Raw genomic sequence first — 25,676 nt, 5'->3', positions numbered from 1 at the left:
ATTTTGTAAATGGGATCACTCCCTTCTACAGCAAAACAACCCTACGGCTTTGGGCTGTGAGGAAAACAAACCCTGGTACTTTAAAGTTGAAATGTTGTCTTCAGGCTTGCAAACTTCCCCTTATTCCTCTAAAAGTAATGATTGTCATTATGGCTAAACATTTTTATTTCATCAGACTGCAGGACATGTCTCCCCTATAGTCGTCCCTCTGTGCATTTGCAAGTTATAGTACGTCTTTGTTCTGCCGCTTGTGCCGTAATGGCATCTCCCTCTCTCTGTGGTTTTTTTATGACTCATTTCACTGTAGACAGGGTTTTTATCTGAACAAAGTGGTTATACTAAGTATTTATGTGAATACAGCATGGAACCTTCAGGGTTTTAAATATTGGACCCAAGGATGAATCTTAGCTATGGAGATCTACATTTAATTTTTTTATGTCTTTCATGATTTCTTTTGATTTTCTTTGATCCAACAGAAGAGAGAAGCAGTGTATCTGTAGTGTTGCCTTAAAATATATCATTAGATGTCTCCACAAATACCTCAAATGTTGGGAATTAATCTATAAGAAATCTTAAAGTCATGCATCTGAGCTTTTACAAATTGCTATATACACTTATGTGCATCGCAAATAGAAATAATGTAAATGTATGTAACATAAAAATGTTGTCATTTTACACAGAGAATACAAACAACCTGTTTCAGAGGTGTTTGTCATTTCATGTACAAAAACTAAATTAAGTTCGAATGCACTCAAGACCAACAATGTGAAAAGAATAACATGTTTTGAATTATTATTAAAATACTTAATGTTCTTGGTAAAACTAAGTGACATAAGCAGAATCTAAATGAAAGGTCCTAAAATGAACAAATCAGATTTAATAGAGAACCTAAAAGATGCTAAGTTGTTGCTCAATTTGCTTTGGAATGATTAGAAGAAAAAAAAGTAAAGCAAATTTCTTTCTCCTAGTACTGCAACATGGAAGAATATGAGTAAACAAAGTATGTCTGTGTTGGACTTTTTTTTCCAGTTTATGCAAGTCCTGAACATTTGACACAAAATGAAAATCTGACAAATCAAAAACTGCATAATTTGCATTTTAGACTAAACCTCCAGGAACAAATGTTTGTGTTGCCTGAATCTCTGGTCTCTCAATTGCTGCTTCGCTTCTGGCTACATCTCGACGAGTTGTGCTGCTGATTTATATGAGTGAGTTCAAGCCAGAGATAGGGAGCAGGTGCTTTATCAAGAGTATTAAGCTTTTAGAGAAAGTCTCCCTCTGGGCTCAGCTCATGCATTTTGTCACTTGATCAGTTGAGGAAATCAGTAGACGAAGAACCTAATTTATTTTTCTTACAAGCTGAAATGTGAAAACCCCTAATAAGATTTGCTGGCAGAGTATTTCATGCTCTGAACTGAGACCTTTGCAGAGTAAAAACATAAAGTTAAAGAGTGGTGAACAACATTTTTCGTCTTTCGGTTGGTCTTGTAGTTATCTACTAGTGACTCCACTATTTTCAGACATTTCAGATGAAACAGCGGAACCAAACAATTAAAATAATATATTTGTCTTTTCATGATTACCTATGCATATTATCCATCTAACTACTATGTAACTACCTATAGAAATACATTAATATGTAATGCTTTACATGGGTTGTGGTAGGGACAAAAATAGCAGTGTAGGGGCAAAATTGGTAAGAATTGGTGAAAGAACTAATGAAACGTTGTACTATTATGTGACTTGTGTGGATGTAGATGAGTGTATTATCATCATGTATGTAAAACGTCCACTTACAACATACAAAACTTAAACCTTTAAGTCCTAAACAGAGCAGTGACGATCCAGCCAGATTTACAGTATCGTAATTCTGCCACACTTTACGCTACCTGAAAAACTACAATGGTTTCTAAAAGGGGAGACTTTGCTCTTTCCAGCAAATATCTGGTTATTACGGTAATTTTTAAAAGATGGCAAATTTTGAAAATAACTTTGCTAGATATTTAAAGTTCCAGTTGATATGGATAAAAGGGACTTTTAAAGAACTGTGTATAATTAAAATAAGCAAAAATATCCATTATATCCATTTTAAATTTAGGACAAAAGGGGCTTAAGTGAGACGGTTTAGGCTATTAGCTATTAGCTATGGACTAATAGCCATGAGGTGCCACCAAAATTTTAGCAGAAAAGTCCAATTACATTTTATCCAAACATTGGTATCATCAACTTAAATACTCAGTCGCACGATCTGATTTAAACAGTTTAGTGTCAGCACACAGATGTATTTTATCCATTAGTACATTACTTATTTTGTCCTCTATTTATTCAGGTAAGAATTGTATGATGTACTATCACAATCAAGCAGCCAAAGGCCAAATAGCACCTTTAAGTTAGTATTCAACAATTTAAAAAATAGATTTAAAAAAATTGATTTTGGCTCTATTCTATATAAAATAAATCAGGTCATTTTCTGAACTCAATACAGTTTTTGCTGTAGATTTGTGACAAATAACGTGATTATCCTGTCATGCATCTTTTAGAGTTGTAATCATCCATGTTACAAGCTGTTTTTTAGACTCTGTATAATACTTTCCCATCTTAAATTGGAAAAAGTATTGCTCTGGACAACCATACTCATCTGTATATGCAGTCAAACGTCTACATTGTGCAGTGACGCTTCTCATTGTAATAGTGATGTGGAAATATTGATGTTTTTGTTGTTAGACAGCCTCACACATATCATACAGTGTTTTTTGATGTTCCCTCGATGGGGGCAAAAAGTTGTCTAACTGTCCTGACAAAAGTCATTGTTGATTTCACTGTTGTAGGGGAAAGACTCTAGGGCTGCAGATAAGACTGTTGCCATGGTCCTGAAGGAGATACCAAGTAAGGCGTCATCAGAAGGGAAGCCCCTCCTCACAGTGACTACCAAGGTGGGCAGATCCATTCCAGAACCCCCCGTCTTTAAGTGGGACGTCTTCATGTGTTGGTGACACTGAAACATTGGCAAAGCTTAGCGTGTCCTACAGCTGACCTCCACTGTCTGCTAACTCATTACTTGAGGCTTATGACTGTTGTATCTAACAAAAGAGTGACTATAATTATATTTTCCAGCTGCTCTATGGGGTATAAAACACTTTACATTTCTGCATTTATTCAGTGAATAAATGATGTAATGGACAGCAAAAGTAGGGTCAGTTTGTTGCAGTAATCCATATTATATTTTATCTTTTCCAGTTAGGCATTAAGAAATCATGATGCCCTTCTTAAAATGTATTCTGTGGTATATTGAGTGAAGCATAAAGGATTCATGGGAGGTGCTGGGCAAACTTCTTGTCCCATTCCTAATGAGGTCAGTTAAAACTTTATGACTTTTACACCTCATAAGCAGCTAATCAAAGTGTGTGAAAGCATTTTCTAAATGCTATGCATAATAGTATAGCATTGTGCTTCAGTCTGAGCTCTCTTTGTTATAAATGTTGCAAAATATTTTCTTTTATAAATGTTTAGCAGGATGGAGTTTCCAGATGCCAAAATAGATTCTTGTGTGCTGTGCTTGTTTGTTTGTTTCTGTGAAGTGTGCGAGTGCTGCTGTGTATGTGTGAATATTTATGTCTAGATAGTTGTGGCAAATATTATATTTATATTTATTTATAAGCTTAAAAGCATCTGAAACAATTTTACCAGTCATTGTTTAAGTAAGACGATAAATAAAAGTGGTTTCATAACTTAAAACTCATATTAAGCTTGATAGTTACAGTCACTATGTGTCATAATGTAAATGCTAAAAGGACAAAAAGTTAAGCCTATTAGCTATGAACTAATAGCCATGAGATGCCACCAAAATTTTAGCAGAAAAGTCCAATTACATTTTCTCCAAACATTGGTATCATCAACTTAAATACTCAGTAGCACTATGTGTCATATTGTAAATGCTAAAAGGACAAAACGTTAAGCCTACTTTTGTTAGGTTTTTAACCAGGAGCTGCTAATCACAGCTAAATCTGACAACCTAGAGAAGATTGTTTACAATAAATACAGACACTGTAAACAGATTCTAATTTTTCCAATACCAACTTTACACAAACACATGTGCAGAAGAGAGCAGCTGGTGCAAGTCAACACTGTTTTGCAAAGGGCAGCTGGTAAATATTTTATGCATGAGCTGAGTAAGGGAATTACAAAAAGGTTCCTTCTTAAGAATTGTATTTTGATGACATGAAATCTCAATATTTGGAGTTTCTTAACACTCTAAATTCATACACACACATTTGAAAGAGAAAAAGTTATATTGATATACAGTTTACTTCATACCTTGCACATATACATAGCTAAATATCTTCTATTTTACTGTCATGCCTGCACTTTATATTTTATACTTATATTTATATTTTATATTGTATTTAATTTTATTCTGGAGAAACCTCATAACATTGGAACCTCAAAACACTGTCCTGAGCCGTATACAACAAAATTTCGTTCTGTATACACCCTGTGCATGCAAAATGACAATAAAGTCAGTCTAAGTCTAAGTTAGCGTCATATGACAGTAAACCGTTTCATTGTAAGCACACCAACTCACATCACATTTATTGCAAATGTTAATTTATAAATTGTATCAAAAATGTAGTTAGGTTTGTCCAATGTAGGAATATGCTTAAATAAATCTAAGAGGGAAGCTATATTTACCTTTTCCTAAAAGAAAAATCGGTAACACTTTATTTGACAGGTTGTGAACAAGACTTGTCATGACAGCGTCATAAACATGACATAACACCTGTCATGAACATGAGAAAGTCTTTATGAATATTTATGACTGTTGTCTTAAAGTGTCATTCAGTAAATCATGACACTTTTAATACAAAGTTGACATTATTCAAAATGTCTTCGTTATGACAACTTGACATTAATCAAGAAATCATGATCTGACATAAATTTGTTATAAAAGCATTGCTGATTAAACTTTAGCTTTAAGAACATAAAGCTACATAATTTTTAAAGTTTCAGTCTTATTCACAACCCGTCAAATAAAGTGTAACCGAAAAATCTCATAAGTAGTTTTGAAATTCTCTTAAAATGTTCACCGACTCCCACCTACTCATTTTTAGCTTTAGCAGAAATAGTGTGGGGTTTAGAAAACACAGAGCCATCATAGTTTGCTAAAACTTATCAAACCATTCTGAAATCCAGTCATTCTCAACATGGAGGTTTATAATTTGATGTAAGGGCAGCTCTGGCCCATTAGAATGAGTCACAAAATACGAAGCAAACCTCCAGTATTCAGGCCTTTGCGACTAAATTACCACCCACTGAAGCAGCTAAAATATGGTAATGAGTCAAGTTCTGATACAGACATTTTTAAGTGATCCAAAAACATACAATAAATGTGTTTTACAGAAAACTAAAGTACTCATGCTGGAGAGCTAGAATTAGTATTAGGTAAATTTTATTCTCCCTCTGTGAATTTTGTGAACCACAAAACACAGGCTTTGAAAGTCCATATATATATATATATATATATATATATATAGTATATATATATATTTTTTTCTTATATTTCTGTTATACACCTTCCAGTTAACGTAGTATTTTCCATCTTCTCCACCTCCCGCATGTCCTCACCTCAGGTTCTGACAAGACTAGTTGCTCCCTTGACAGCAATATCTGAGAGATTTCTTGGAGTAAAACCCAAGTGGCGCAATTAGCCAAGATTTTCCATTACATAATTTTTTTTTAAGATTACCTCTTCAAACACTTGCAAACAAAACGCCAGAGTGTGTTGAATAGGAAAGGAGGAAAAATAGTAGCATAGGAAGAGCATATGGAAAATGTCAACAGGATATAACAGCAACGTTCCTGCTGCTCAGAGTAATGGGCAAACGGTTCAATAAGCTCCTCTCCTGGGTTTAAACTCGACCTATAATTAGTCTTTGCTTGGTACCTGCGTTGTGCTTGAATCATCTCCCAGGAACAACACAGCCTATCTTCTATCCCTGTTTTTTGGATGGCTGAAGAAAATGAGATGTCATTATTTCAGTTTTAATGAAAATTGTAAATGTTTTGAGGAAACAGCATGATTACAGTGCTTACTAAAAGCTGTGACACTAATACATTTTAGACTCAATATGAAACAAACAATTATGTCCCATGGGTTTATACTAATGTACCCAACAGTCAGTAATTGGGTTTCTCTTGTAATTTCTCAGAAAAGCTAATAAGAAAGGATGCACTGGACGAGCATTACTCCACATAAAAACATGTTTTGTAAATTGCATCTGATGTGGAAAATATGAAAATTATTTGACGAATGCCACTGACCAGCATTATTCTCAAATATGAAAAATTATGCCATTTTTCCTCAAAGGTTTCATCCAAGAAAAACGTCACAATTTTTGTCAAAAGTTTTCTACACATTTGTTTTGATTACAAATATGTATATTTTTCAGTCACATTCAATCCAGTTAGTAGGAAAGTTTCTGATTTGCTTTTATTTTGAAATGGTGTCAGCCAAATCTCTTTTGGTTCAAAATTATTACTTCAGTGTTGTTTTTATTTAACTGAATAAAGTTGTAGCACATTCATGCATTAGTTTCCTCTATGCATGGGTTTGTGTAGGTTTATTGTCAAAAGACAAGTCATGATAACTTTTATTATTTGTTGTAATCTGAGCTGGTAGGGGCATGTAGATAATTAAATAAGACTGGTCCAAGATGGATCTTTGAGGCATCCAATAAAAAGTTACCTATTGACACAAAGAAGTAAATGTTCTTTAAGTAAAACTCAAACCAGTCAAGTACCATACCAGAGAGTTCAACCCAGTTCTGCAGTTGCTTTAATAATTTACCATGGTCAACAGTGTTGAATGAACCAGCACTATGGTTCTATACAGTCCGTATTTATGCAGAGGTCAGGTTAGTCTCAGTACTGTGGTGAGCGCACGGAAATAGGAAAAATAATTGGAGAGAGGAACGTGCAACTTTTATTAAGTTAAATATGCAAACATGTCCACCAACTTTTAAATGTCACAGAGTTACATTGTCCCTCATCTGGAAGCAGCTGGCAGGCTTTTCTAAACTGGTACTAGAACATGAGCCTTATTAAAACACAAACACTGGGAGCTTATGAAAGCAAACAACTGCAGTAAAATTATGCTATCAGAGTCCATAAGCACGCAAACAGCTTTATTAGGCTGCTTTTAGCCTCAGCACTGATTTCCACCAGCAGCTGTTGACAATATTTAATATATTTACCCATTTAACTCCAAGTAAAATACTATTCAATTTCAAATAATTTAGGAAATATTGTCTTATCTTTGTAGTTTTCTCCTATGAATCAATTAAACAACAGATTGGTTGCTGGTACGTACTTTTCACCATCACTTTTCATAATGTTGCTCTACAACTAAAACCTTTGCATATTTTCTTAAGAAAATATGTTAAGAAAATATGCAAAGACGACTTTGGCGACTGGGGGGAGTGCTCATGCCGCCCCCACAAGATGTCGCCCTGTGCAGTTACCCATGTAACCCATATCAGAAACCGCAACTCAAGTGAAAAGCCAGAAAATATTGAATAATTTATTGTACTATTTAAAATAGATCTTATACAAACAGTAATTTACAGATGTCTGCAACAGACATAAATTGTTATTCACAGACAGATGATTTTCTGGTTATCATCTAGTCAGCTGGCCTCATGTGGATTCATGAATATCATTTACGTTATTAAGAGCTTGTCTGCCTCCAGCCATCAGGTCTCCTCTGAGTTTTCCAAGTGTTCACTGCTGACATGTAATAGATGAGTCAGCCAAGAGGCAGCTTGTAAACAGCTTTAAATAATGTGCTGGAAACAAGAACAACAGAAGGGTTTTTTCCTTTTGGATATAGAAAAGCAGTGTGGAACATACAGCACAGTAGCTTAATTATGAAAGCTGTGCCTCCAAACAAGTAAAAGTATATTTTATTTATGTTCCCAAAATAGCTATTTTTCTTTCGAAAAAATAAAACAATCAGAATGTTTAAATTGTTTAAATAAATAAAAAACCAAAAAGATCTTAATTTATGAACTGTTCTGTCAAAGTCCTTTCAGATAAACCAATCTCATGTAGTTTCACATCTATACATTGCTTATCCGGCTGCAGTTTACAACAGAAACACTGAAGAGTCCAATCAGACATAATGTAAATCAAGGTTGAGATGATTATCTCATCCATCTTAGAGGTCTCTTTTAGGAGTCTGCTGCACATACCGACCTTTGTATGTATTAGCCTTTTTTTCACATGCAGACTTTAGCAGTTTTCACTGCCAAGGCTGTCTATATATTCATAAAATTGATGTTATAAAATCAAATCAAACTTAGCAGGGAAAACATTATATGAATAACTAAATAAATAACCCCTTAAAAAATCTGACACTATTACATTTTCCTTATAATTTGTCTCTATTTATAAGGACTCAGCAAAAATACAGCAGCCTCGGGCAAAATAACCTCCCTTCTCAATGTAAGGCTTCCTGTGAGCTACATCTTTCTTCTGACACCAGCAGAAACCCTCAGTCGCCCTAATTACTTGTGCTGGCTCAGCATTTTCACAGACACTCACACAACAAAGCGATGACCCTTGTCTGGGTTTGTATTCTTCTACTTTTTTTTTTCAAAGGATTGCTGTGAGTTGCAAATCTAAAATTTGTGTTACTGGCATTTCCATTTTCTTTAGCGCGAATCCAATCGTTCAGCTTGTATTTTGGCAGAATATCAATTTTATATTGAAGTGACAAAAGAAAAACTTTTTGTTTAAATATGCATGATGTCAAGATGATGTGAGATCTCCCAAAATCCCCTTTTAGAACAGATGTTCAAATAAATAAGAATATGAAAGCAGTGAAAGGGAGGCGCTCTGCCAAGATGAAGTAGATCTGTTCAAATCCCATGTTTGGGAATCCCATGTAAAAGTTGTTCAAGTTAAAACAGGCAGCAAAAGAGATATGGCCATGTGCATTATCCTACATTTTCCCTGCAGTAGAAGCTTTTATTTTTATATAAGGATGACGATGCGTAAAGGTTGGAGTTAGAAGATGACCTGGTAGACTTTTAATTATTCATGCTTCTGTGAACATTTATAATCGACATAAATTATATATAATCGACTAGTAAAAGGTTGATTTTCTTAATAATTTTTAGTATAAAGATTATCACTATAAAAAAGGATAACAAATGAGACGCATGATGGTTTTTGATGATGACATTAATGATTGATATGATTTTGTCTAGAAGAAATAAAGTATTAGAAGCTGAAGTGAAAATAACAGTAAGCTGAGTAAAAACAAATGCAAAATAAAAAAAAAATTCACATAAACTTTCAAAATTTAAAAGCAAATTTAAATCAAGACATTAGTAAAAAGTTCATTTTATAGTACATGTTCAAAGTATAAAAAAGCTTTTTCTATGTATATATATATATTTTTTTTAAATCATTACTGCTCTTAATTAGCAAGTACATGTAATGTTGTCCAAAATGTATCTCCTTTTTTGTTTTAGCTCACAAAAACATGAAAAGGGTCTGCTAACTTCACTGCAATTAAAAAAGAAGAAGAGAAAATTATTTGACATCCCTGAGCCATAAGTTTTGGATATTAAAATTGATTCTTTACTCTGTATTGCTCACACAAGAACACATACTGAAGATGTTAATTATCTGAGCTACTCGATGAACATACTGTACAGTGGACCTGTAATTCCCACACTGAACAATTTTCTATGAACCATATGGCAGGTTGCAGACCCCTTCATCCTTCATAATTAAACCTCATGCACCTTTATTAAAATTCAACTTGAGAGAACGGCCAAAAGAGCAGCTACAGAATGTAGCATGCTCCCTCAATTCTGTTTTGTTTTTTGTTTTTTTAGTTGTTTTTTCTTGTCAATCTGGCCAAGCTGGCAACTGCATGTGGTGGCTTATCTGTCTAATTTTCACCTCCAAACTTTGTAGCATTGGTGGGAAAATTGGTTACCTTCTGAATAGAGATACTGACATGAAGGCAAACCATCCTGCTGCTGCACTGACAAACCCACAGTGAAAGAGAGTTGTTAGCAGACTCATAGTTTGGAAGGTGAGCTCACATAAGTTAAGTAAGTATTTCAGGGATGCATTCATTAAGTGTGTTTTCATTCTGTGATTCTTATCAGGGCATCTCACCTGCACGCTGTAAGTAAAGTTTAGTAGTCAGGTTGTCTCTCATTTTTGGTTGTTCATTCTTGGGTGACATAAATACCATAATTTCCAGACTACATGCACCTAATATATGGGTTTTTGTCAACTTGTTTTGAAAGACTGGACTACTGCATGATTAAGAGGACACCACAAGCTCAAGAGTGATTTTCCTTGAGTCAAAAGTGACAGGGCTGCCCAGTGGTGCAGTTGGTAGCTGTTGCCTTGCAGCAGATTGTGGGTTCTTTCTGCATGGAGTTTGCATGTTCTCCCGGTGCATGTGTGATTGTCTCCAGGTACTCCAACTTCCTCCCACGGCCCAAAAATATTGACTGTTACATTAATTGGTCTCTCTAAAATGTCCTTAAGTGTAAATCTGTGACTTGAGATTTACACTTCAGGCTTCTCTGCTGCTTACTTCGCCGGTGAACAGAGTCATTCCTGACCACCCTGATTTACATTATGTCTGCTCTGCTGCAAACCCTTTCAAGTCCTCCGAGAAACGTGTGAAAAATGCGACATTGAATATGACTTCAGTGGTTTTGTGGTTTTAGTTCGCAGTAGATTGCAATCAATAACTTTTCCAGGTATTTTTTTATTAAACATCTGCGTTACATGCAGTGTTTGGAAAAATTATTTATGGTACATATTTTATCAAAATTTTTTTTAAAAAATCTATCTTTGGAAATATCTTATGTTACATCGTGGACACCTGCAGCTCAAGTGCGGCCTATATGAGTACAATTTTCATTTTTTATTGTTAGTTGCACTGGGCTTAATGGCTTAACAAAATATTTCCACCGTTTTCTCATTTTCATTTGCTCAAAAGTTTGAAAGCAGCCTAGCATAGTTCTTCCCCTTCATAGTAATGTGCAACAATGTGTTTGTCATTACATGGACCTTACCAGAGGGGCCGCTTTTCATTGGCTGATGCCCATTCTATGTGGTCACGTGCGTGGCCGTCTCACAAACACACTTAGCTTCCCGTTAGCTAAGTACAGCAAAATGGCAGAACTGATACAACTTCTACACCTTGAAGCCTGTCTGCTACACAGTCTTACGTTAGCTAAACAGATCAATATGCAATGTGTGCTGTATCTGACATACACTAAAGATTTTATTTTAGCAGAAAAGGCTTTGGACTAAACTGTTACTCGTGTTAGCCACGCTAGCACCAAGTACAGCTAGTCAATCAACCATCGTTGTGTTCAGGGAAGCGCTGATTAATAATCGAGAAATAAATATCAAGCCTGGAAACTTGATATTGTAACGGACTGAATGTTATGTTTTGTAATCTTTGCTCTCTTGTGGGGCGCAGGCGGTTGTCACGGTAACAGGTGTGCTTAAACTACAAAGAGAGAGAGAGAGTAAAAAGGTACAAGTGGTTTTGAGTTGATCACCTGTTCGGGTTATTTTACCTTTGTTTACCTTTGCTGTGGCGCATTACAGCCGCTGTAGTTTCTAAACGTTGGACTAATTACCTCGTTCGTTTGTGAGTTTACCTCATTCACAACAAACATCAAATAGAACAAATATATTTCTTAAAATTTTAACAAACAAATGGCTTCTACCGCAATAATTATGTGAAATTAAATTAATTATATCCCAACTTCAGAAGATTTGCCTTTACCTTTACAGAGCTCTTTGGTTCCTCCTATCAGTTTGTAGCTTCTCATATTTCAGTCATCAAACCAAATGTCAGATCTACCATAACTGACTGACACCTGCTGGCCTCAGGTTTGCAACCAGCTTGTGACTGAGAAACCAGTAACCTCCTCCCAGATGATGACATGAACTTGTTAGTTCCTCTGTCCATTGTAGTAGCTGATATATTGCGAACATCCGGTAGAAATGATGCACTAATGGAGTCATGTTTACATAGAAACAACGCGCCGCTAGGCTTTGTTTGTGAGACTTGCGGTCACGTGGGTCGGTTGTGGGCGGAGCTTGGTAAGGTTCATAAAATTCCAATTGAACGCAGTAAAGTCTTTGGTTGTAACGTGAGAAAACATCAGGGGTTTGAAATCCTTAAGATTGTATGTATCCATATTTCTAATAGCCATCTGCTGAGTATAATCAAGATCAGTATTCATGGATGGATTAAAATAGATTATTTCAAACAATAAGCTTCTGATACATCTGATACAAACGTGATTTTCAGTGATTTGCTTTGCATAAAAAAGTAAAGCAAAAAATTTAAAAAGCAGGTATATTTTCCCCACAAAACTCCCCCAACAAAATAACTTTGAAGATGACTATTTCTTTCGTGACACAGGGAAATTACTGTCATGTGAATCATGCCCAAAGAGCAGATCTTCACTTCATGTTAGCAAGCTGCAAAGGACATAATGAGAGTTTCGCAAAAATATGCCATGTGAAAGCCTGAACTGTCTCATCCATTTGTCCTTACAGCTGGTGAGCGAGCAACAAGAGAGTCGGCCGCTATTAAGCCCTTCCATCGACGATTTCCTCTGCGAGACCAAATGTGATGGGATTTCCCGCCCAGTGACTTCCAACACAGCCGGTGCGATTCTTTTCCTTTCACTCTGTTCAATTACTGACACACAACATATGAGGGACTTCAACGATAAGCTCGCAGCTGCTTTCAACTGATATGTTTTTATCAGCCATCTGAGATTTGCTTGTCTTCTGTTTGGATGTATCAGATGTCTGTTATTTGAACACCCACATGTTCATTGTTACAACTTATTCAACACATATTTTCACATGAGGTTTGCATCCGACAAAAGAACAAGGCTTTTCAGTCACCAAATTAGTTTGTGTTGCAGCCAGTAATGGATTGTGCCTTTTTAAGTCAGGGCATATGTGCACCATTCAAACAGGATTATCAATGGCAAGGCAATGCCAGCGCCAACTGTTTTTCTGGCTCTTATTTTTAAACAAATTAGTTTCTGTGAGTTCCCATGTTACTCGGATTTTCTGTGTTTTCTGTTCATCTGATGCTGAACAGAGGTGTCTAGTGTTTGTCCCAACTAGAGATGACTTCTAGACAAATTGTTAGAAATATAATTTAAAAAGTGACATACAGTATTCATATTTTCTCTCTTTTCTTTCAGTAAGCTTGACTCTTTTAATGTTTTTAGCATTTAAGCGACAGATAAAACTGTGGAAATCTGTGAAAGGGCAAAAATCATTCCGACCACTATCATCCTGGTTTAGATGGTAACTGATCAAAAAGTCCTACCATCTGCAAAGTCATAATTTGCAGAGCCAGTTTGCACAGCTGACATGTGTCATTTCTAAACTGGCCACTGACTAATGTTGATTCAGCTGAGGAAAGAAATAGCAGAACGTTTTGGGAACCCCTCAGCCTTCTGTCTCACAGCCTCATGGTGCTCCTGCTGTCACTGGCATCAACTAAACACACAAATCAAATTCAAACAAAATAACAGATAATCCTTTCTTTTTAGGAAACATGAAAAGCTTAAAATTTGAGCTTGTCTGAGACGATGCAAAACAATACAGATTTGATTTTTGATTTTCATGATAAAGGTTTTTTTCATGGACTTCTCCAAAGCTAAATGATAGTTGGCCAAGATTAATGAAGATAATCACAAACAGAAGTACTTCTATCCTCATTAGACATCAGTCTTTGTTCTCTCAGTTCTTTGTGTAGCTGTAGTTTAGCTAGCCATTTATGCCCAGTTAAAAAAAATGAGATGAGAATAATGCTGTCATTGTGCCAAGACACAATGTGCATTAGTTTAACAGAATTGGTCTACTGACCAACATATGGTGAATAGAGAAAGAGTGTGTATTATAAAGGGCATAGTTTTATTGTAACACCATAATAGAACCAGAGCAGGCGTACAGACAGCACTGTTTCTAAAAAGCCTTATACACATAATGCATAATGGTAGCTATTGTTCTCCATTTGGTAAATCGATTTAATTTACCTACAATGATGATACTTTAGATAAGATCCTCATTCACCTTTTTACAAACAGATTGGTTTGGTGGACTGTGTATAATAACAAAACATAATTTTAAGGTGTTTCCTATGTCTTTGTTATGACAACTTGTCATTAACAAAGAAATCATGATCTGACATAAATTTGTTATATAAGTATTACTGATTATACTTTAAAAAATATGTAGCTTTATGTTATTAAAGCTGAAGTTTAATCAGTAATACTTTTATAACAAACTTATGTCAGATCATGATTTCTTGGTTAATGTCAAGTTGTCATAACGAAGACATTTAATTAATGTCAACTTTATATTAAAAGTGTCATGATTTACAGTCATAAATATTCATGAAGACTTACTCATGATTATGATGGTGTCATGACAGTCTTATTCACAACCCATCAAATAAAGTGTTTCTTCCCAGTAATAGAACCAACTAGACTTACTATAACCACTGAGCACCAGGTGACAAATTTGCATGTTGTTTGCCTAGTGATGAGCGACAGACCTTAAAACAAATCATGGCTAACACTACTCAGAAAGTTTATTCTCAAAATAATAAAGAGCCTTCTGCCAAAGCCTTTGTGGTGGAGAAATATATATTTTAGTCATCATAGTTACATGAAGGATTAAAGCAAAAGCAAGACAATCTGACTTTTATACAGACCAAACTAAATGTCTTGAATAAGAACAGTCCTTTGCAATTGTGATATTGCACACCCTATTGTGATGTCAACTGTGATTTGATATATTTGCAAAGACGTATGCAGGGCATATGACTGATGATTAAGCTTGGCACACTTCCTGGTCACATAGCAGTGTCTCTTTAAATAGATGCAGGTCTCCTAATACAGCTGGCACTGTACCAATTTTGTCATTATCACAGGCATTATTGGCATATCAGACTTGACAAAGGCATGCTTTCTAGATAGGATTGAAGTAATTAATTTAATCTATAGACACTCAAATGTTAAAGCAAGCTTATATTCTCTGAGTCAGCTAATTTGTGGACATTTAAACCACCAAACAGAAAATTGGTTGGTAAACACAGCATCTATCCAGTCTCACCAAGAAATGGAGAAACCTTTTTGACATTACAGTGTTTTCATGAGTAGCTTTCACCCATTTTAAAACACTGAAAACAGTTCAGACAACTACCCTCCTGAGTCTGTCTCCTTTGATTTGTAATTACCCTCGTCATCTAAAAGGCACAAGGCATGAAAGCAAGCACAGTCTCTGATTACACACAGATTTCAGTCAGCAAATGCTCTCTGGTTGGTTGTCATAAAACAGAAACATGCCAGTTATTCAGACATGTGCCTGCAGCTATGCCTTCACGCTCTACAAAATATACAGTCAAAACTAAAATTAGATAAATTAGAGTTGTCAGTGAGCAGGAACGCTGTCCTCAGTACAGGGATAGTAAATTACATTTTTAAAATGAATAACCAAGAAAGCAAGCAGACAGACATGTGAGTGATGTGTACATGAGCTTGATTGACAGCACTAAGATCTTCCTGCTGGCTCTGACAGGGTGTGGTTAATTTCTGCAGATGGCAGTAGAACCACAGGAAGAAGGCAAAGGAGTTTGAGCTTTTCACAGATTATCAGTCTCATATTACGCTGTCAGGACATAGTTACAGTTTAATCAAATATGGAAAAAACATATTTTTAAAAGTTGTCTACTGCAGCTTGAAAAACAAAAGCTGAATTTACAATAAATCTGACTGCAATCACAATAAAACCAGTGAATAAGAATTAAATATCCTCACTGAAAGGCATTTTCCTTTCCCTCTCATCTTTGTTTCTTATACAACCAAGTGAACAGTTTATGCCCCAATGTAGAGTTTATTTACTGAAATAAAAGCTGGTAGCTTTTTGTTTTAAAAAGTCTTCACTGACAGTTTGCACTTGCCATGTAGTTTGTCTTTGTTAGCAGCCTAACTTCTCTCTTTTTTATTTATTTTTTTTGCTCTTACAGTTCTTTCTTCGACACTGGACCTTTTAGATCTCAGTGAACCGGAAGAAAGGAGGAATAGCAAGGACAAGAAAAGTGCTCTGGTGTCCCGGGGTGACGGTCAAAAGAACAGCTCACACAAGAAAAAGACAGATGAGACAGAGCTGATCCAGGTGGAAGTTGAACAGACAGGACCAGGCATGCGAAATCCTGAGAGGGCATCGCTTGAGTCAGGTAGAGACAGTTTGCTGTTTATCAAAATTTAAAGAAGTCACTAGTCCCTCAATGAACCAGCAATTATTTAGAATTTTAATACCTGGAAACAACTGTTGTCTGACTCACAAAATAAATTGAAATCTGTGTTTGGTTTTAATTTTATTAAGCCAATATATTCAATGAAGGGAAAATATTAAAGAAAATACTCTGCAATGCTTTATGCTCATGTCACCTCTGTGCTCTAAAGGCACAAAAACGTCACAAGCCTTTCTCTGCAATTCTGCCACTTTCCCTCCATAGCGTTAATTTCCATTATTCTGCCACCTCAAACATCCTCAGGATAGGCCACAGAGGGGGCGAACCAATTTAGGGTAATGACAGCTATCATTTTGAAAGGCATTTCCAGGATAGGGCCAATTACTTTTGCATTTGGCGTCTGAAAAGGTGAAAGGGATAAGTAATAACGCACTGGAAGTCAAAGAGAGTGACACTGATTTAGATCCTGAAGCTTTTTGAGAAAAATATCAGCTCTTCTTTTATTTGTGAAATATCAGTGGCAATTAAGACCTGTCAGACTTAATTGGTTATTTTGTAGGTCATGTTTTACTGGAAAGTTTCATGCTTTTTACTAGGATCAAAACATGATTGTGTTTGGATTCAGCTTTTCAATTCAGGTTGTTTCAAAACTATTGTGTGGCAATCATCATGTTTTTTGTATTTCAATTATGTTTCCTAGTTACCATTGGATTGTTGGATAAATGGGAAGAACTTAATCCCAAAGCTGAGAAGAATGGCAACAGAAAATGGAAGCTGGAGAGACGGCGCTCTTCAAAAAACTCATCCAATGAGTTCTTGTGGTGGGTTGTTTTTGTTCTGTCTACAAATTAAAGATATAACAAAAATGATCCTAATATGTTCTTTACTAATCTGTACTTCACATCATGCATGATATGATGTTGTTGATTTCTTATGATACGACCCATACGAAAAAGCTGTTCCCTTGTCAGCTGAAATGTAAATAATCAATAATGTCTGCATACTGAGAATGCTGAAAGTAGCAACAGATGTGGCTTTTGTACTAAAACAGTCTGGTCATAATAAAATAAACCCTCAGTTTCTGCTCATTAAGCAACACAACACCATCTGCACAATGTAGACAAAATGCTAATCACACTAAAACTAGTTTGTTAAGGCAGCATGTCTTTTACAAGCAAAGAAAATTTATTTTGATGTGAATTTTCTTAAAAACATGAGAACCATAAAACCATTCTGCTCTCCACATAATAACAACAAAACAAACTGACTATCCTAACAGATACCAAATGTCTTTGCTAATGTTCACAAAAATTTGGCTTCCTCTATTGCGTTGCAAACATTGTTTATATCAGTGGTCCCCAACCACCGGGCCACGGACCAATTGGTACTGGGCCACGCAAGAAATAATGAACTACTTCTGGATGTTTTATTTTGAAAATCCTAAACTGGAATTTACCGGTTACGTCTTGCGCGTCAAAATTGAGCCAACTTGCAGCAGAATGAGTAACAAAACAACCTCGGAGCAGCTGAAATCTGATCATATTTGAACTTACCGGGAAACAGACTTAAAACAAATAATTTGGTTTTTAGCTTTAAACATTGACATTAACCCTTTAAGACATAAATTTAAAATGTCTGTATGGATATTTTTTCTTATTTTAATTGTGCGCAATTCTTTAAATGTCCTGTGAGTAAATATATTTTCCAATTTATCCATAACAAATGGAACTTTAAATATATAGCAAGATATTTTCACAATTTACTGTCTATTAAAAGAGCACCCTTCAGATTAATTTCACTCCCTGCTACAGAGGGGCTGAAATTACCAGAATAACCCAATATTGGCTGGAAAGCGCAACATCTCCCCTTTCAGAAACCATTGGAACTTTTCAGATAGCGCGAAATGTGGCAGAATTACGGTACCGCAAATTTGACTGGATAGTCGCTGCTCCGTTAGGTCTGGAAGGGTTGATTGCATTAGAAGCACCAAAAGGATTTCCACATATGAGTCAAGTAAAAACCCCCAGATAAAATAACTTGTAACGTGTTATATTGCACCTCATGTTGATGTTTTTCTCCCGTAGGTCTATAGACTGCAAAATCCAATCTGACTCATCAAATAAGAACTTGTTGGAAGCAAACACCAAAGCAGAGCCAGAATCAGCCTTGGCATCACAAGTAAGTATTCAGTATTACAGCAGAAGAGCTGAGAGATAATGTCACTACAGTGAGCTCTGTGTGTGCAATTTAAACCCTGTTCATTGATATGAACAGTTTAACATATCCAATCATCATTTAGACATTTTAAATGAGTTTAACTTATTTAACAACTGCACAATGGTGACGTACTGTATATCCAAGCTTGTGTCTGACAAGTCACTCTGTTCTGTCATTGTTTACCCATCATTTTGTCCTAACACCTACAATTCTTCCATTTCAGCTCAACAGGCAGTATATTAGTGGAAGACATGTAAGCCTCCCTATATATCCTTTCAGCAACAAAAGACTTTTACATTTGCACCACTTCAACAGCATGACACCATCTCAATAAGGACCAAAGTCTTAGTTATTCGAAGGAATCAACATTCACTGTTACCATTTCCTTTTGTGGTGCCTTTATGTCCAAATGTCACGCGCTTCTCTTTTTCGTTGACGCCGCTCTGTAGGTTAACGTAAGGAGTCTTGTTTCCAGATACCATTATTAGATTAATAGCCTATGAATTATTTAGCTGCTTTACCCTGAGCCCATTAGTGTTGGTCCTACTAAGCAAGCATATATCACCTTTTCAGCTCTCATGAATAATAGATTTTGGAGTAAAGATAGAAGCTCCACATGGAAGGACCTTATTGACAAACAAACACAGAAATGTGTTTCACTTTGGAATTACAAGCTATATCTGTGACTCGGATACTGTGGAGATTAGTGTTACTTTCCTGTCTACTTAGTGACCCTTAAACCAACACACCCTCTTCACGTACATAAAAATACATGGAAAAGCATGCATGCATAGGGGAAACATGTCTTGCATGATTAATTTCCCAACTAACTAACAACAATTGTGTGGCTCAATTATTTGAGCTTAAGGAAAAATCCACCCTAACTCATGATAAAAAATTTAAAAAACACTCTTGCATCCTCTTTAAATTATAGAGCTTTATGTGTTTTAGGTACATGGCATGGGGTTTTTTATACATGTCTTTTTAGATCAATAATAACAGCAAAATCTTATTTGATTTTAAATGCATGAGGATTAAACCACTGCATAGTCTGATAAAATGATACAACCTAGATAATTTCCACACTAATATCCTAGAATTGACAGAGGGTTCACTTTCTTTTACTGAAAATAAAAGCAAGAAAGACAGTCAGCATTCACCCCAATGGTAAATCATAATCTACATAGTTGTATCCTGAAATTTGCTTTACTGCATCCATAGTAAAACCTCTGATTCAATTATAGGTACAACAGGCAGCATTCAGTCAAGAATCCCTTTTTATGATGCCCTATTTATAATGACTTTGCATTTTGATTTGCAATTGAACTTTGTTTGCACCATGATGGAAAATAAGCATAACTTAGCAACAGTAATTAAGAGGACAGCCAGAGTCTTCTTACTCCACTTTGCCACTTTGCAATTTGTGTGACATTACTTATTTTACTAAAGAAAGGCAAGAAATACACAATGATCACATGATATGTGATCATTTATATATAAAAGAAAAGAAATCTGAAATCTTTTCAGTTAAGTCATTTTTAATTTCTCAACTTTATCTTAAAGCATAACTAAATAGTCCTGTTCTCAGTTGAATGAAAATTGTTGTTTGGTTTCTAATTGAATATTGTCCACAGATAATTATGCTGTAAAGATGTAGAAAATTAAATTCCCTGTTTTGTGTCCCTTTTGGGTGGATTTTTCCTTTAAAACACCAACTGCAGTGTATTAAAATAATGTTTTGCCATCGCAAAGGGAACCAGAAACTCTAAATCTGGCTATATTTTTGTTTCTTTCAAATATGCATTGGCTATTTTTAATTTTCCTGATCCATTTAGTGGCATCAACCTAAATTAAACTTCAATTCCCATCTTTAGAGATGGAAATTGCTGCAGGTAATAACTCGCCTACCTCCCAAGCAATAAAATCAGAAGATAGAGCAGTGTTGGTCTTTGTAATAGATTTACTTGCCTTGGGATACATGTAGCCTTTTCTATTTACAGTAAATCTTGTGTCATATCATACCAGAACATGAAGGGTTATATAAAAAACATTTACTAGAGCAGATTTGTAATAAACATAATAGAAATTACACTGCAGTCTGACAATGCCAAACTACATGCATGGACTTAACTCGATGATTATTTTTTTCAAAGCAGGACAAAGCCTTGCATCTAAGTTTGTCACAGAAAATATATCAGCTTGCGTTGTTTTTTTTTTATTACTATTGCATGTGCAGGTGCACAGAAATTGGGCCAGGCTTGGGATGAAATTGAGAGAAGCCAGTTTTTTCAGATGTGGATCGGGTGGTGGGGATGTACGCTGGTGGTGGTTGCTGACATTAGTGATTCTGCTATCCTTCCTGAGCATGTTAGAGGCTTTGTTGAGGCAGGACTATGTACTCGGCCCTGAGAAAGCAGCAACGGCTGACCCTGCACACTCTCCCAACCCGCCTCTTCCTCTGGCTGCGCGTGTGTGCTGTGATGTGCTACGTGAATGTAAAGGTGTACGTGTAATAGACCTTTTCTTGGCATAAATGTTTATATCATGAAAGGGGTGTATGCGTGTGTGTCTGTGTGACAGGCTCGTCTAACGAAGGAGCAGCGCTGGGGGAGTGCCCTCCTGTCAAGACATCAGTCCCTGGAGGAGGAGTTTGAGCGAGCCAAGGCTGCTGTTGAGGTAAGCCGTGTGCAGCTCAGTGCTATTGCTCACATCTGTCACCTGTCAAAAGCAAGGCATCTTCCCCGCCAACTTTTAATGAGATTTAACATGAATCGCCAAGATGGTTTTTCGATTTCCAGCAGATAAAATTTGTGTAACTTGTGTAATGTCCTTGTGAGGGATATTTTTTTAAAGTCAGGAGATGGAATGATGAAAACAGACTAAACAGATTATTTAGTTTTTTATTTATTTAGTTTTTTAACAACCGCAACAATTCTGGCTGTTTATTTACAGAACAAAAACAATGCTAACTCTGTGGGGTAAGCTATGAATAAAGCTCACACTTTATACCCAATGCTCCCAAATGAGTCCCTGCAGAAGAAATGCTTAAAAAAACGTTTTCTGTTTTTCTTATATCTTATAGTCCTATGGAGTCTTATGTTTTTGTTATTTTTTTTAAAGCCATTTCTTTATAATTACACCACCAATTTAAATCCCCCCAAAAAGAAAAGAAATTAAATTTATTAATGTGCATTGTTTGGCATATATGGATGGTTTTTCAAGACCATTAAAAGTTGAGCTGATATATGAAATTTTTATCCTGTAATGTAACAAAGTTCTGCTCTTAAGTTTCAACTCCTGCATTATTCTGATGCCAACTAGTGGTTAAATATGGAATTTTATCTTAAAAATTTTCAATTTCAACAAGACGGCCAACTTTCCGCTCTAGTGGCCTTTATGTAGCAGTAGTCTGCCAGGAAGGGGGTAGAGAAAAGAGAAAATAGTCCCAAAGACTCAAGAATGAGTGTTGAACTCAGGACGGCTATGTCAGGGCGCCCATTCTAACCACAGCGCTACACTACGCCCCAATACTTTTTACACTTAAATGAGTACTTCTCACTTCTACTACAAATGAATTAAAGTAGTCCTACTCTACACACTTTTGAATAGCATAAGAAGCAACTATGGAATGTGTGCGAAAGCTCTAGCAGAGACTTCAGGAATTGGAAATCCCTTTGCAAACGTAGCAATGATGTCTCACAACAAAAGACAAAAACTATCCACAAAAACGACACAATCTCAGCCTGCCACATCAACTTGTAACTGTATCCTTCAGCCTCAGCCTCCTCTGTGGATACCTTGTGGTTCAAGGAGGTTTAACGTTTCTTGCTTTTGTTGTAAGTGTCCAAAGTCAGCATCACATAACTCCAGTTTAAAAGGCATTGCATACTCATGCCCTTTCACATTCATCTAGGAATCCTAAAAGACATAGCTCAGAGAATATTAAATTAGCACTGAGCTTTTCACTTTAATTCATTGGATTAGAAGAGCCAGACAAACATCAGGAAATTATGGCCCAGAGTGGCAGCAGACAAAGAATTAGCCTCAGAAGTATGAGCTCCGTCTTACAGAGTCGTCGCTGATAAGAAACTGTAAGGTTTTATGTCCTTATGCATAAAAATCAATGGAGAAGGCAGGAGAAAGGGTGGTGATCCAAGAGATGGGGCTCAGCTTTGAATTCCTGTTCCAGGAAGGTGATGAAGAGATATTTAAAGAAGGCAAATGACTGCATTTTAAATGAGGTGGTGACGGTGAAATACTTTCATGAAACCACTGAAACAGCCAAAGCATGACTTTGAAGAACACTGAGGGACAATTAAGAATACTCCCACACTGGTGATAAAATGAGAGAAAAGTGACCATAAGTCCTCTTTTGTATAAAAATGACAACAGGAGGGTTTTACTTTTGTTATTCAGAACATCGTGAAAAGCAGACAGAAGAAATACAGTTCTACAATGACTGTATCTCTTCTTTTTTCTGAAGGATTTGCAGAGTTTCAGAGTTTTCACTGTTTTATTTGTCTATCATCTCATCTGACCTTCATATATTCCTTTGTCATCTATCATATTATTGTATTATTGTTGTAAACTGTTTTATTTGCATGAAGGCAATTTTGTGAAAGAGAACCATGAAAAACCTATTAAATAATATTCAAAAACAGAATAGAATAGAATAGAAACTGTAATTGCAAAATACATAATTTGTCATTTGGAACTAATGAAAATGCTTCCTACTAAGCAAACAGCCATTAAAACCAGGTTGTAAACAATTAAATTATATCGTAACCAGTCATGTAGAAAAATTATTTGTTCTTAACCATTTTTTGCATGTTTTCATTGGTATTTGACAATTTATCTTTAGGGATGATTTCCTTTGAGAATAAAAGATCAGACATTGATTGACATTTTGATTGATTTTACAACAGCTTACAATGGTTTTGTGACGGTCCGTAACAGAAGCACACAGTTAGCTCCTGAAAGACATTTCCAGAGTTTTATTATTCCCTTCTTTAATAACTTTGTAGTGTTTTGTCCAAAGAGATGTTTTATTCTCCTCTGAGTGACATTATCAGGACTCCAACTTCCTATTTTTGTCCTGCTGACCATGGACTTGCCCTATGCAGCATAGCAGCGGGTAGCTCATTAACATTAAAAGGCCAGGCCAGGAATGTGCTGCAGATGAAAAGGACTTTTTTCCCCATCAGGAGGCTGCTGTGTCACCGGTAAATAATGAGACTTTCCCTTTTTTTTCTTAAATATGCTCCCTGGGCAAAATATGGTTAAGAAACTTCGAGGAACTACTTGCTTGGCTCCAGAGACTCTGACTCAATTCAAAATAATACAAATTTATGTTTAATGTTAAAACCTTTAGGCTACCCAGCATAACACAGTTGAATGCCAAATAAACACTTTTTCTAATAGGATTTTTATGAATCATAACAAATCCCGATCTAATAAATTAATCCTGATGGATTCATATATCGGGCTGCACAGTGGCGCAGTTGGTAGCACTGTTGCCTTGCAGCAAGAAGGTCCTGGGTTCGATTCCCGGCCGGGGTCTTTCTGCATGGAGTTTGCATGTTCTCCCTGTGCATGCGTGGGTTCTCTCCGGGTACTCCGGCTTCCTCCCACAGTCCAAAAACATGACTGTAAGGTCAATTGGTTTCTCTAAATTCTCCCTAGGTGTGAGTGTGTGTGTGCATGGTTGTTTGTCCTGTATGTCTCTGTGTTGCCCTGCGACAGACTGGCGACCTGTCCAGGGTGTACCCCGCCTCTCGCCCGGAACGTAGCTGGAGATGGGCACCAGCAACCCTCCCGACCTCATTAGGGACAAGGGTGAACAGAAAATGGATGGATGGATGGATTCATATATCAGGAGTTACAATATTTGCAAATGTTTGTTAACTCTTTAATCCTTCCAGACCAAACAGAGCGCCGACGATCCAACCAAATTTTCAGTACCATAAAAAATTCCAATGTTTTCTAAAAGCGGAGACGTTGCGTTTTCCAGCCAATCTTGGGTTATTACGGTATTTCACCCCACTGTAGCAGGGAGTGAAATTAATCTGAGAGACATTCTTTTAATAGACGGTAAATTGTGGAAATAACTTGCTAGCTATTGAAAGTTCCAGTTGTTATGGATAAATGGGCAAATACTGTATATTTTTACTCACAGGACATTTAAAGAACTGCGTACAATTAAAAGAAGCAAGAATGTCCAGACAGACATTAGAAACTAAGGGTTAACAATAATTGTGTGTTTATCAAAAAAAGATTACTATTAAAAGTCTCCCATGTCTCCAAGCCTTCTTCCCTGTCAGAATAAAGAAACTACACTTCAAATGAACAGCAGTTTTCTATTTTTACATTACTGAGGTTCTTTCTTTGTGAGGATTCTTCATACACTGTTTTTTTGTGCTTGTCTGGCAGCTGGTGAACATAAAGTTTATATACGACAGCTGGCTTTGCAGAATGTTAGGTTTTATCTCTTGGAGCAAATTAATGTGGAAGGTGAAAAGGCTCATTTGTGCTCTAACAAACCTTTTTATTCAATTCCTTTTGGGATTACAGTATACGAATCGGGAGCAGTGCTTAATGAGGCAAAAACAGGGGTCGCTTTGCAGTGCTGGGTTTATGCATTGATATTTTAATGAAAGTGAAAGGATAAGATTACTGGAAAAACTTCCACAATGGTATGTTAATAATGTGACTATTGTATGTGGTCATGCAAATCATTTAACATCCCGTGCATTTAAATTTGTCTGAAGATATGTAGTCATATTCAATGAATTACAATATTCTTTCTGAAGAGACTCGATTCTTATTTTAAAAGTACATTTTGAAAATAACCTTTAAACTGATAAGAATGACATTTTTCATTAAACCCACATTTCTGTATTATAAAATGTTTTTATTGGTCTGATTATATTTTAATTTTAAGTTTAGAATATTAAATAGTTTCTATCCACCTGACATGGATTGTAGTTGTCAGTAGAGTGAAAATCTACTTAGGCTGCATATACCCTCTCTCTGTCCTATGCAGATTAAGCCACACTAATCATGATGTAGGTATTACCAATTAATTTCTAACCAGTTGTGACATGTTTATTGGCTTGGA

General features: G+C 36.0%; 1 protein-coding gene across 3 annotated transcripts in view; it reads left to right on the top strand.

Moving 5' to 3' along the window:
• The window catches only part of pex5la (peroxisomal biogenesis factor 5-like a), an 81,075-nt gene that overhangs the window by 30,949 nt on the left and 24,450 nt on the right, over positions 1-25,676 (top strand). Inside the window, exons 2-8 of one of the 3 annotated variants that reach the window (XM_028027200.1) lie at positions 2,829-2,933; positions 12,616-12,727; positions 16,115-16,324; positions 17,043-17,163; positions 18,427-18,520; positions 18,783-18,812; positions 21,140-21,235. In XM_028027200.1, coding sequence (XP_027883001.1) covers positions 2,829-2,933; positions 12,616-12,727; positions 16,115-16,324; positions 17,043-17,163; positions 18,427-18,520; positions 18,783-18,812; positions 21,140-21,235 — 768 coding nt within the window. The remainder of the gene's footprint in view (positions 1-2,828; positions 2,934-12,615; positions 12,728-16,114; positions 16,325-17,042; positions 17,164-18,426; positions 18,521-18,782; positions 18,813-21,139; positions 21,236-25,676) is intronic. The other 2 variants (XM_028027202.1, XM_028027201.1) reach the window with 2 other exon arrangements.

The sequence above is a fragment of the Xiphophorus couchianus genome, chromosome 9 (genome assembly GCF_001444195.1).
Source record: "Xiphophorus couchianus chromosome 9, X_couchianus-1.0, whole genome shotgun sequence".
In the NCBI taxonomy this organism is placed as follows: Eukaryota; Metazoa; Chordata; class Actinopteri; order Cyprinodontiformes; family Poeciliidae; genus Xiphophorus; species Xiphophorus couchianus.
Note: the sequence above shows the minus strand (reverse complement) of the source record. Positions and strands in the feature narration are given on the sequence as shown.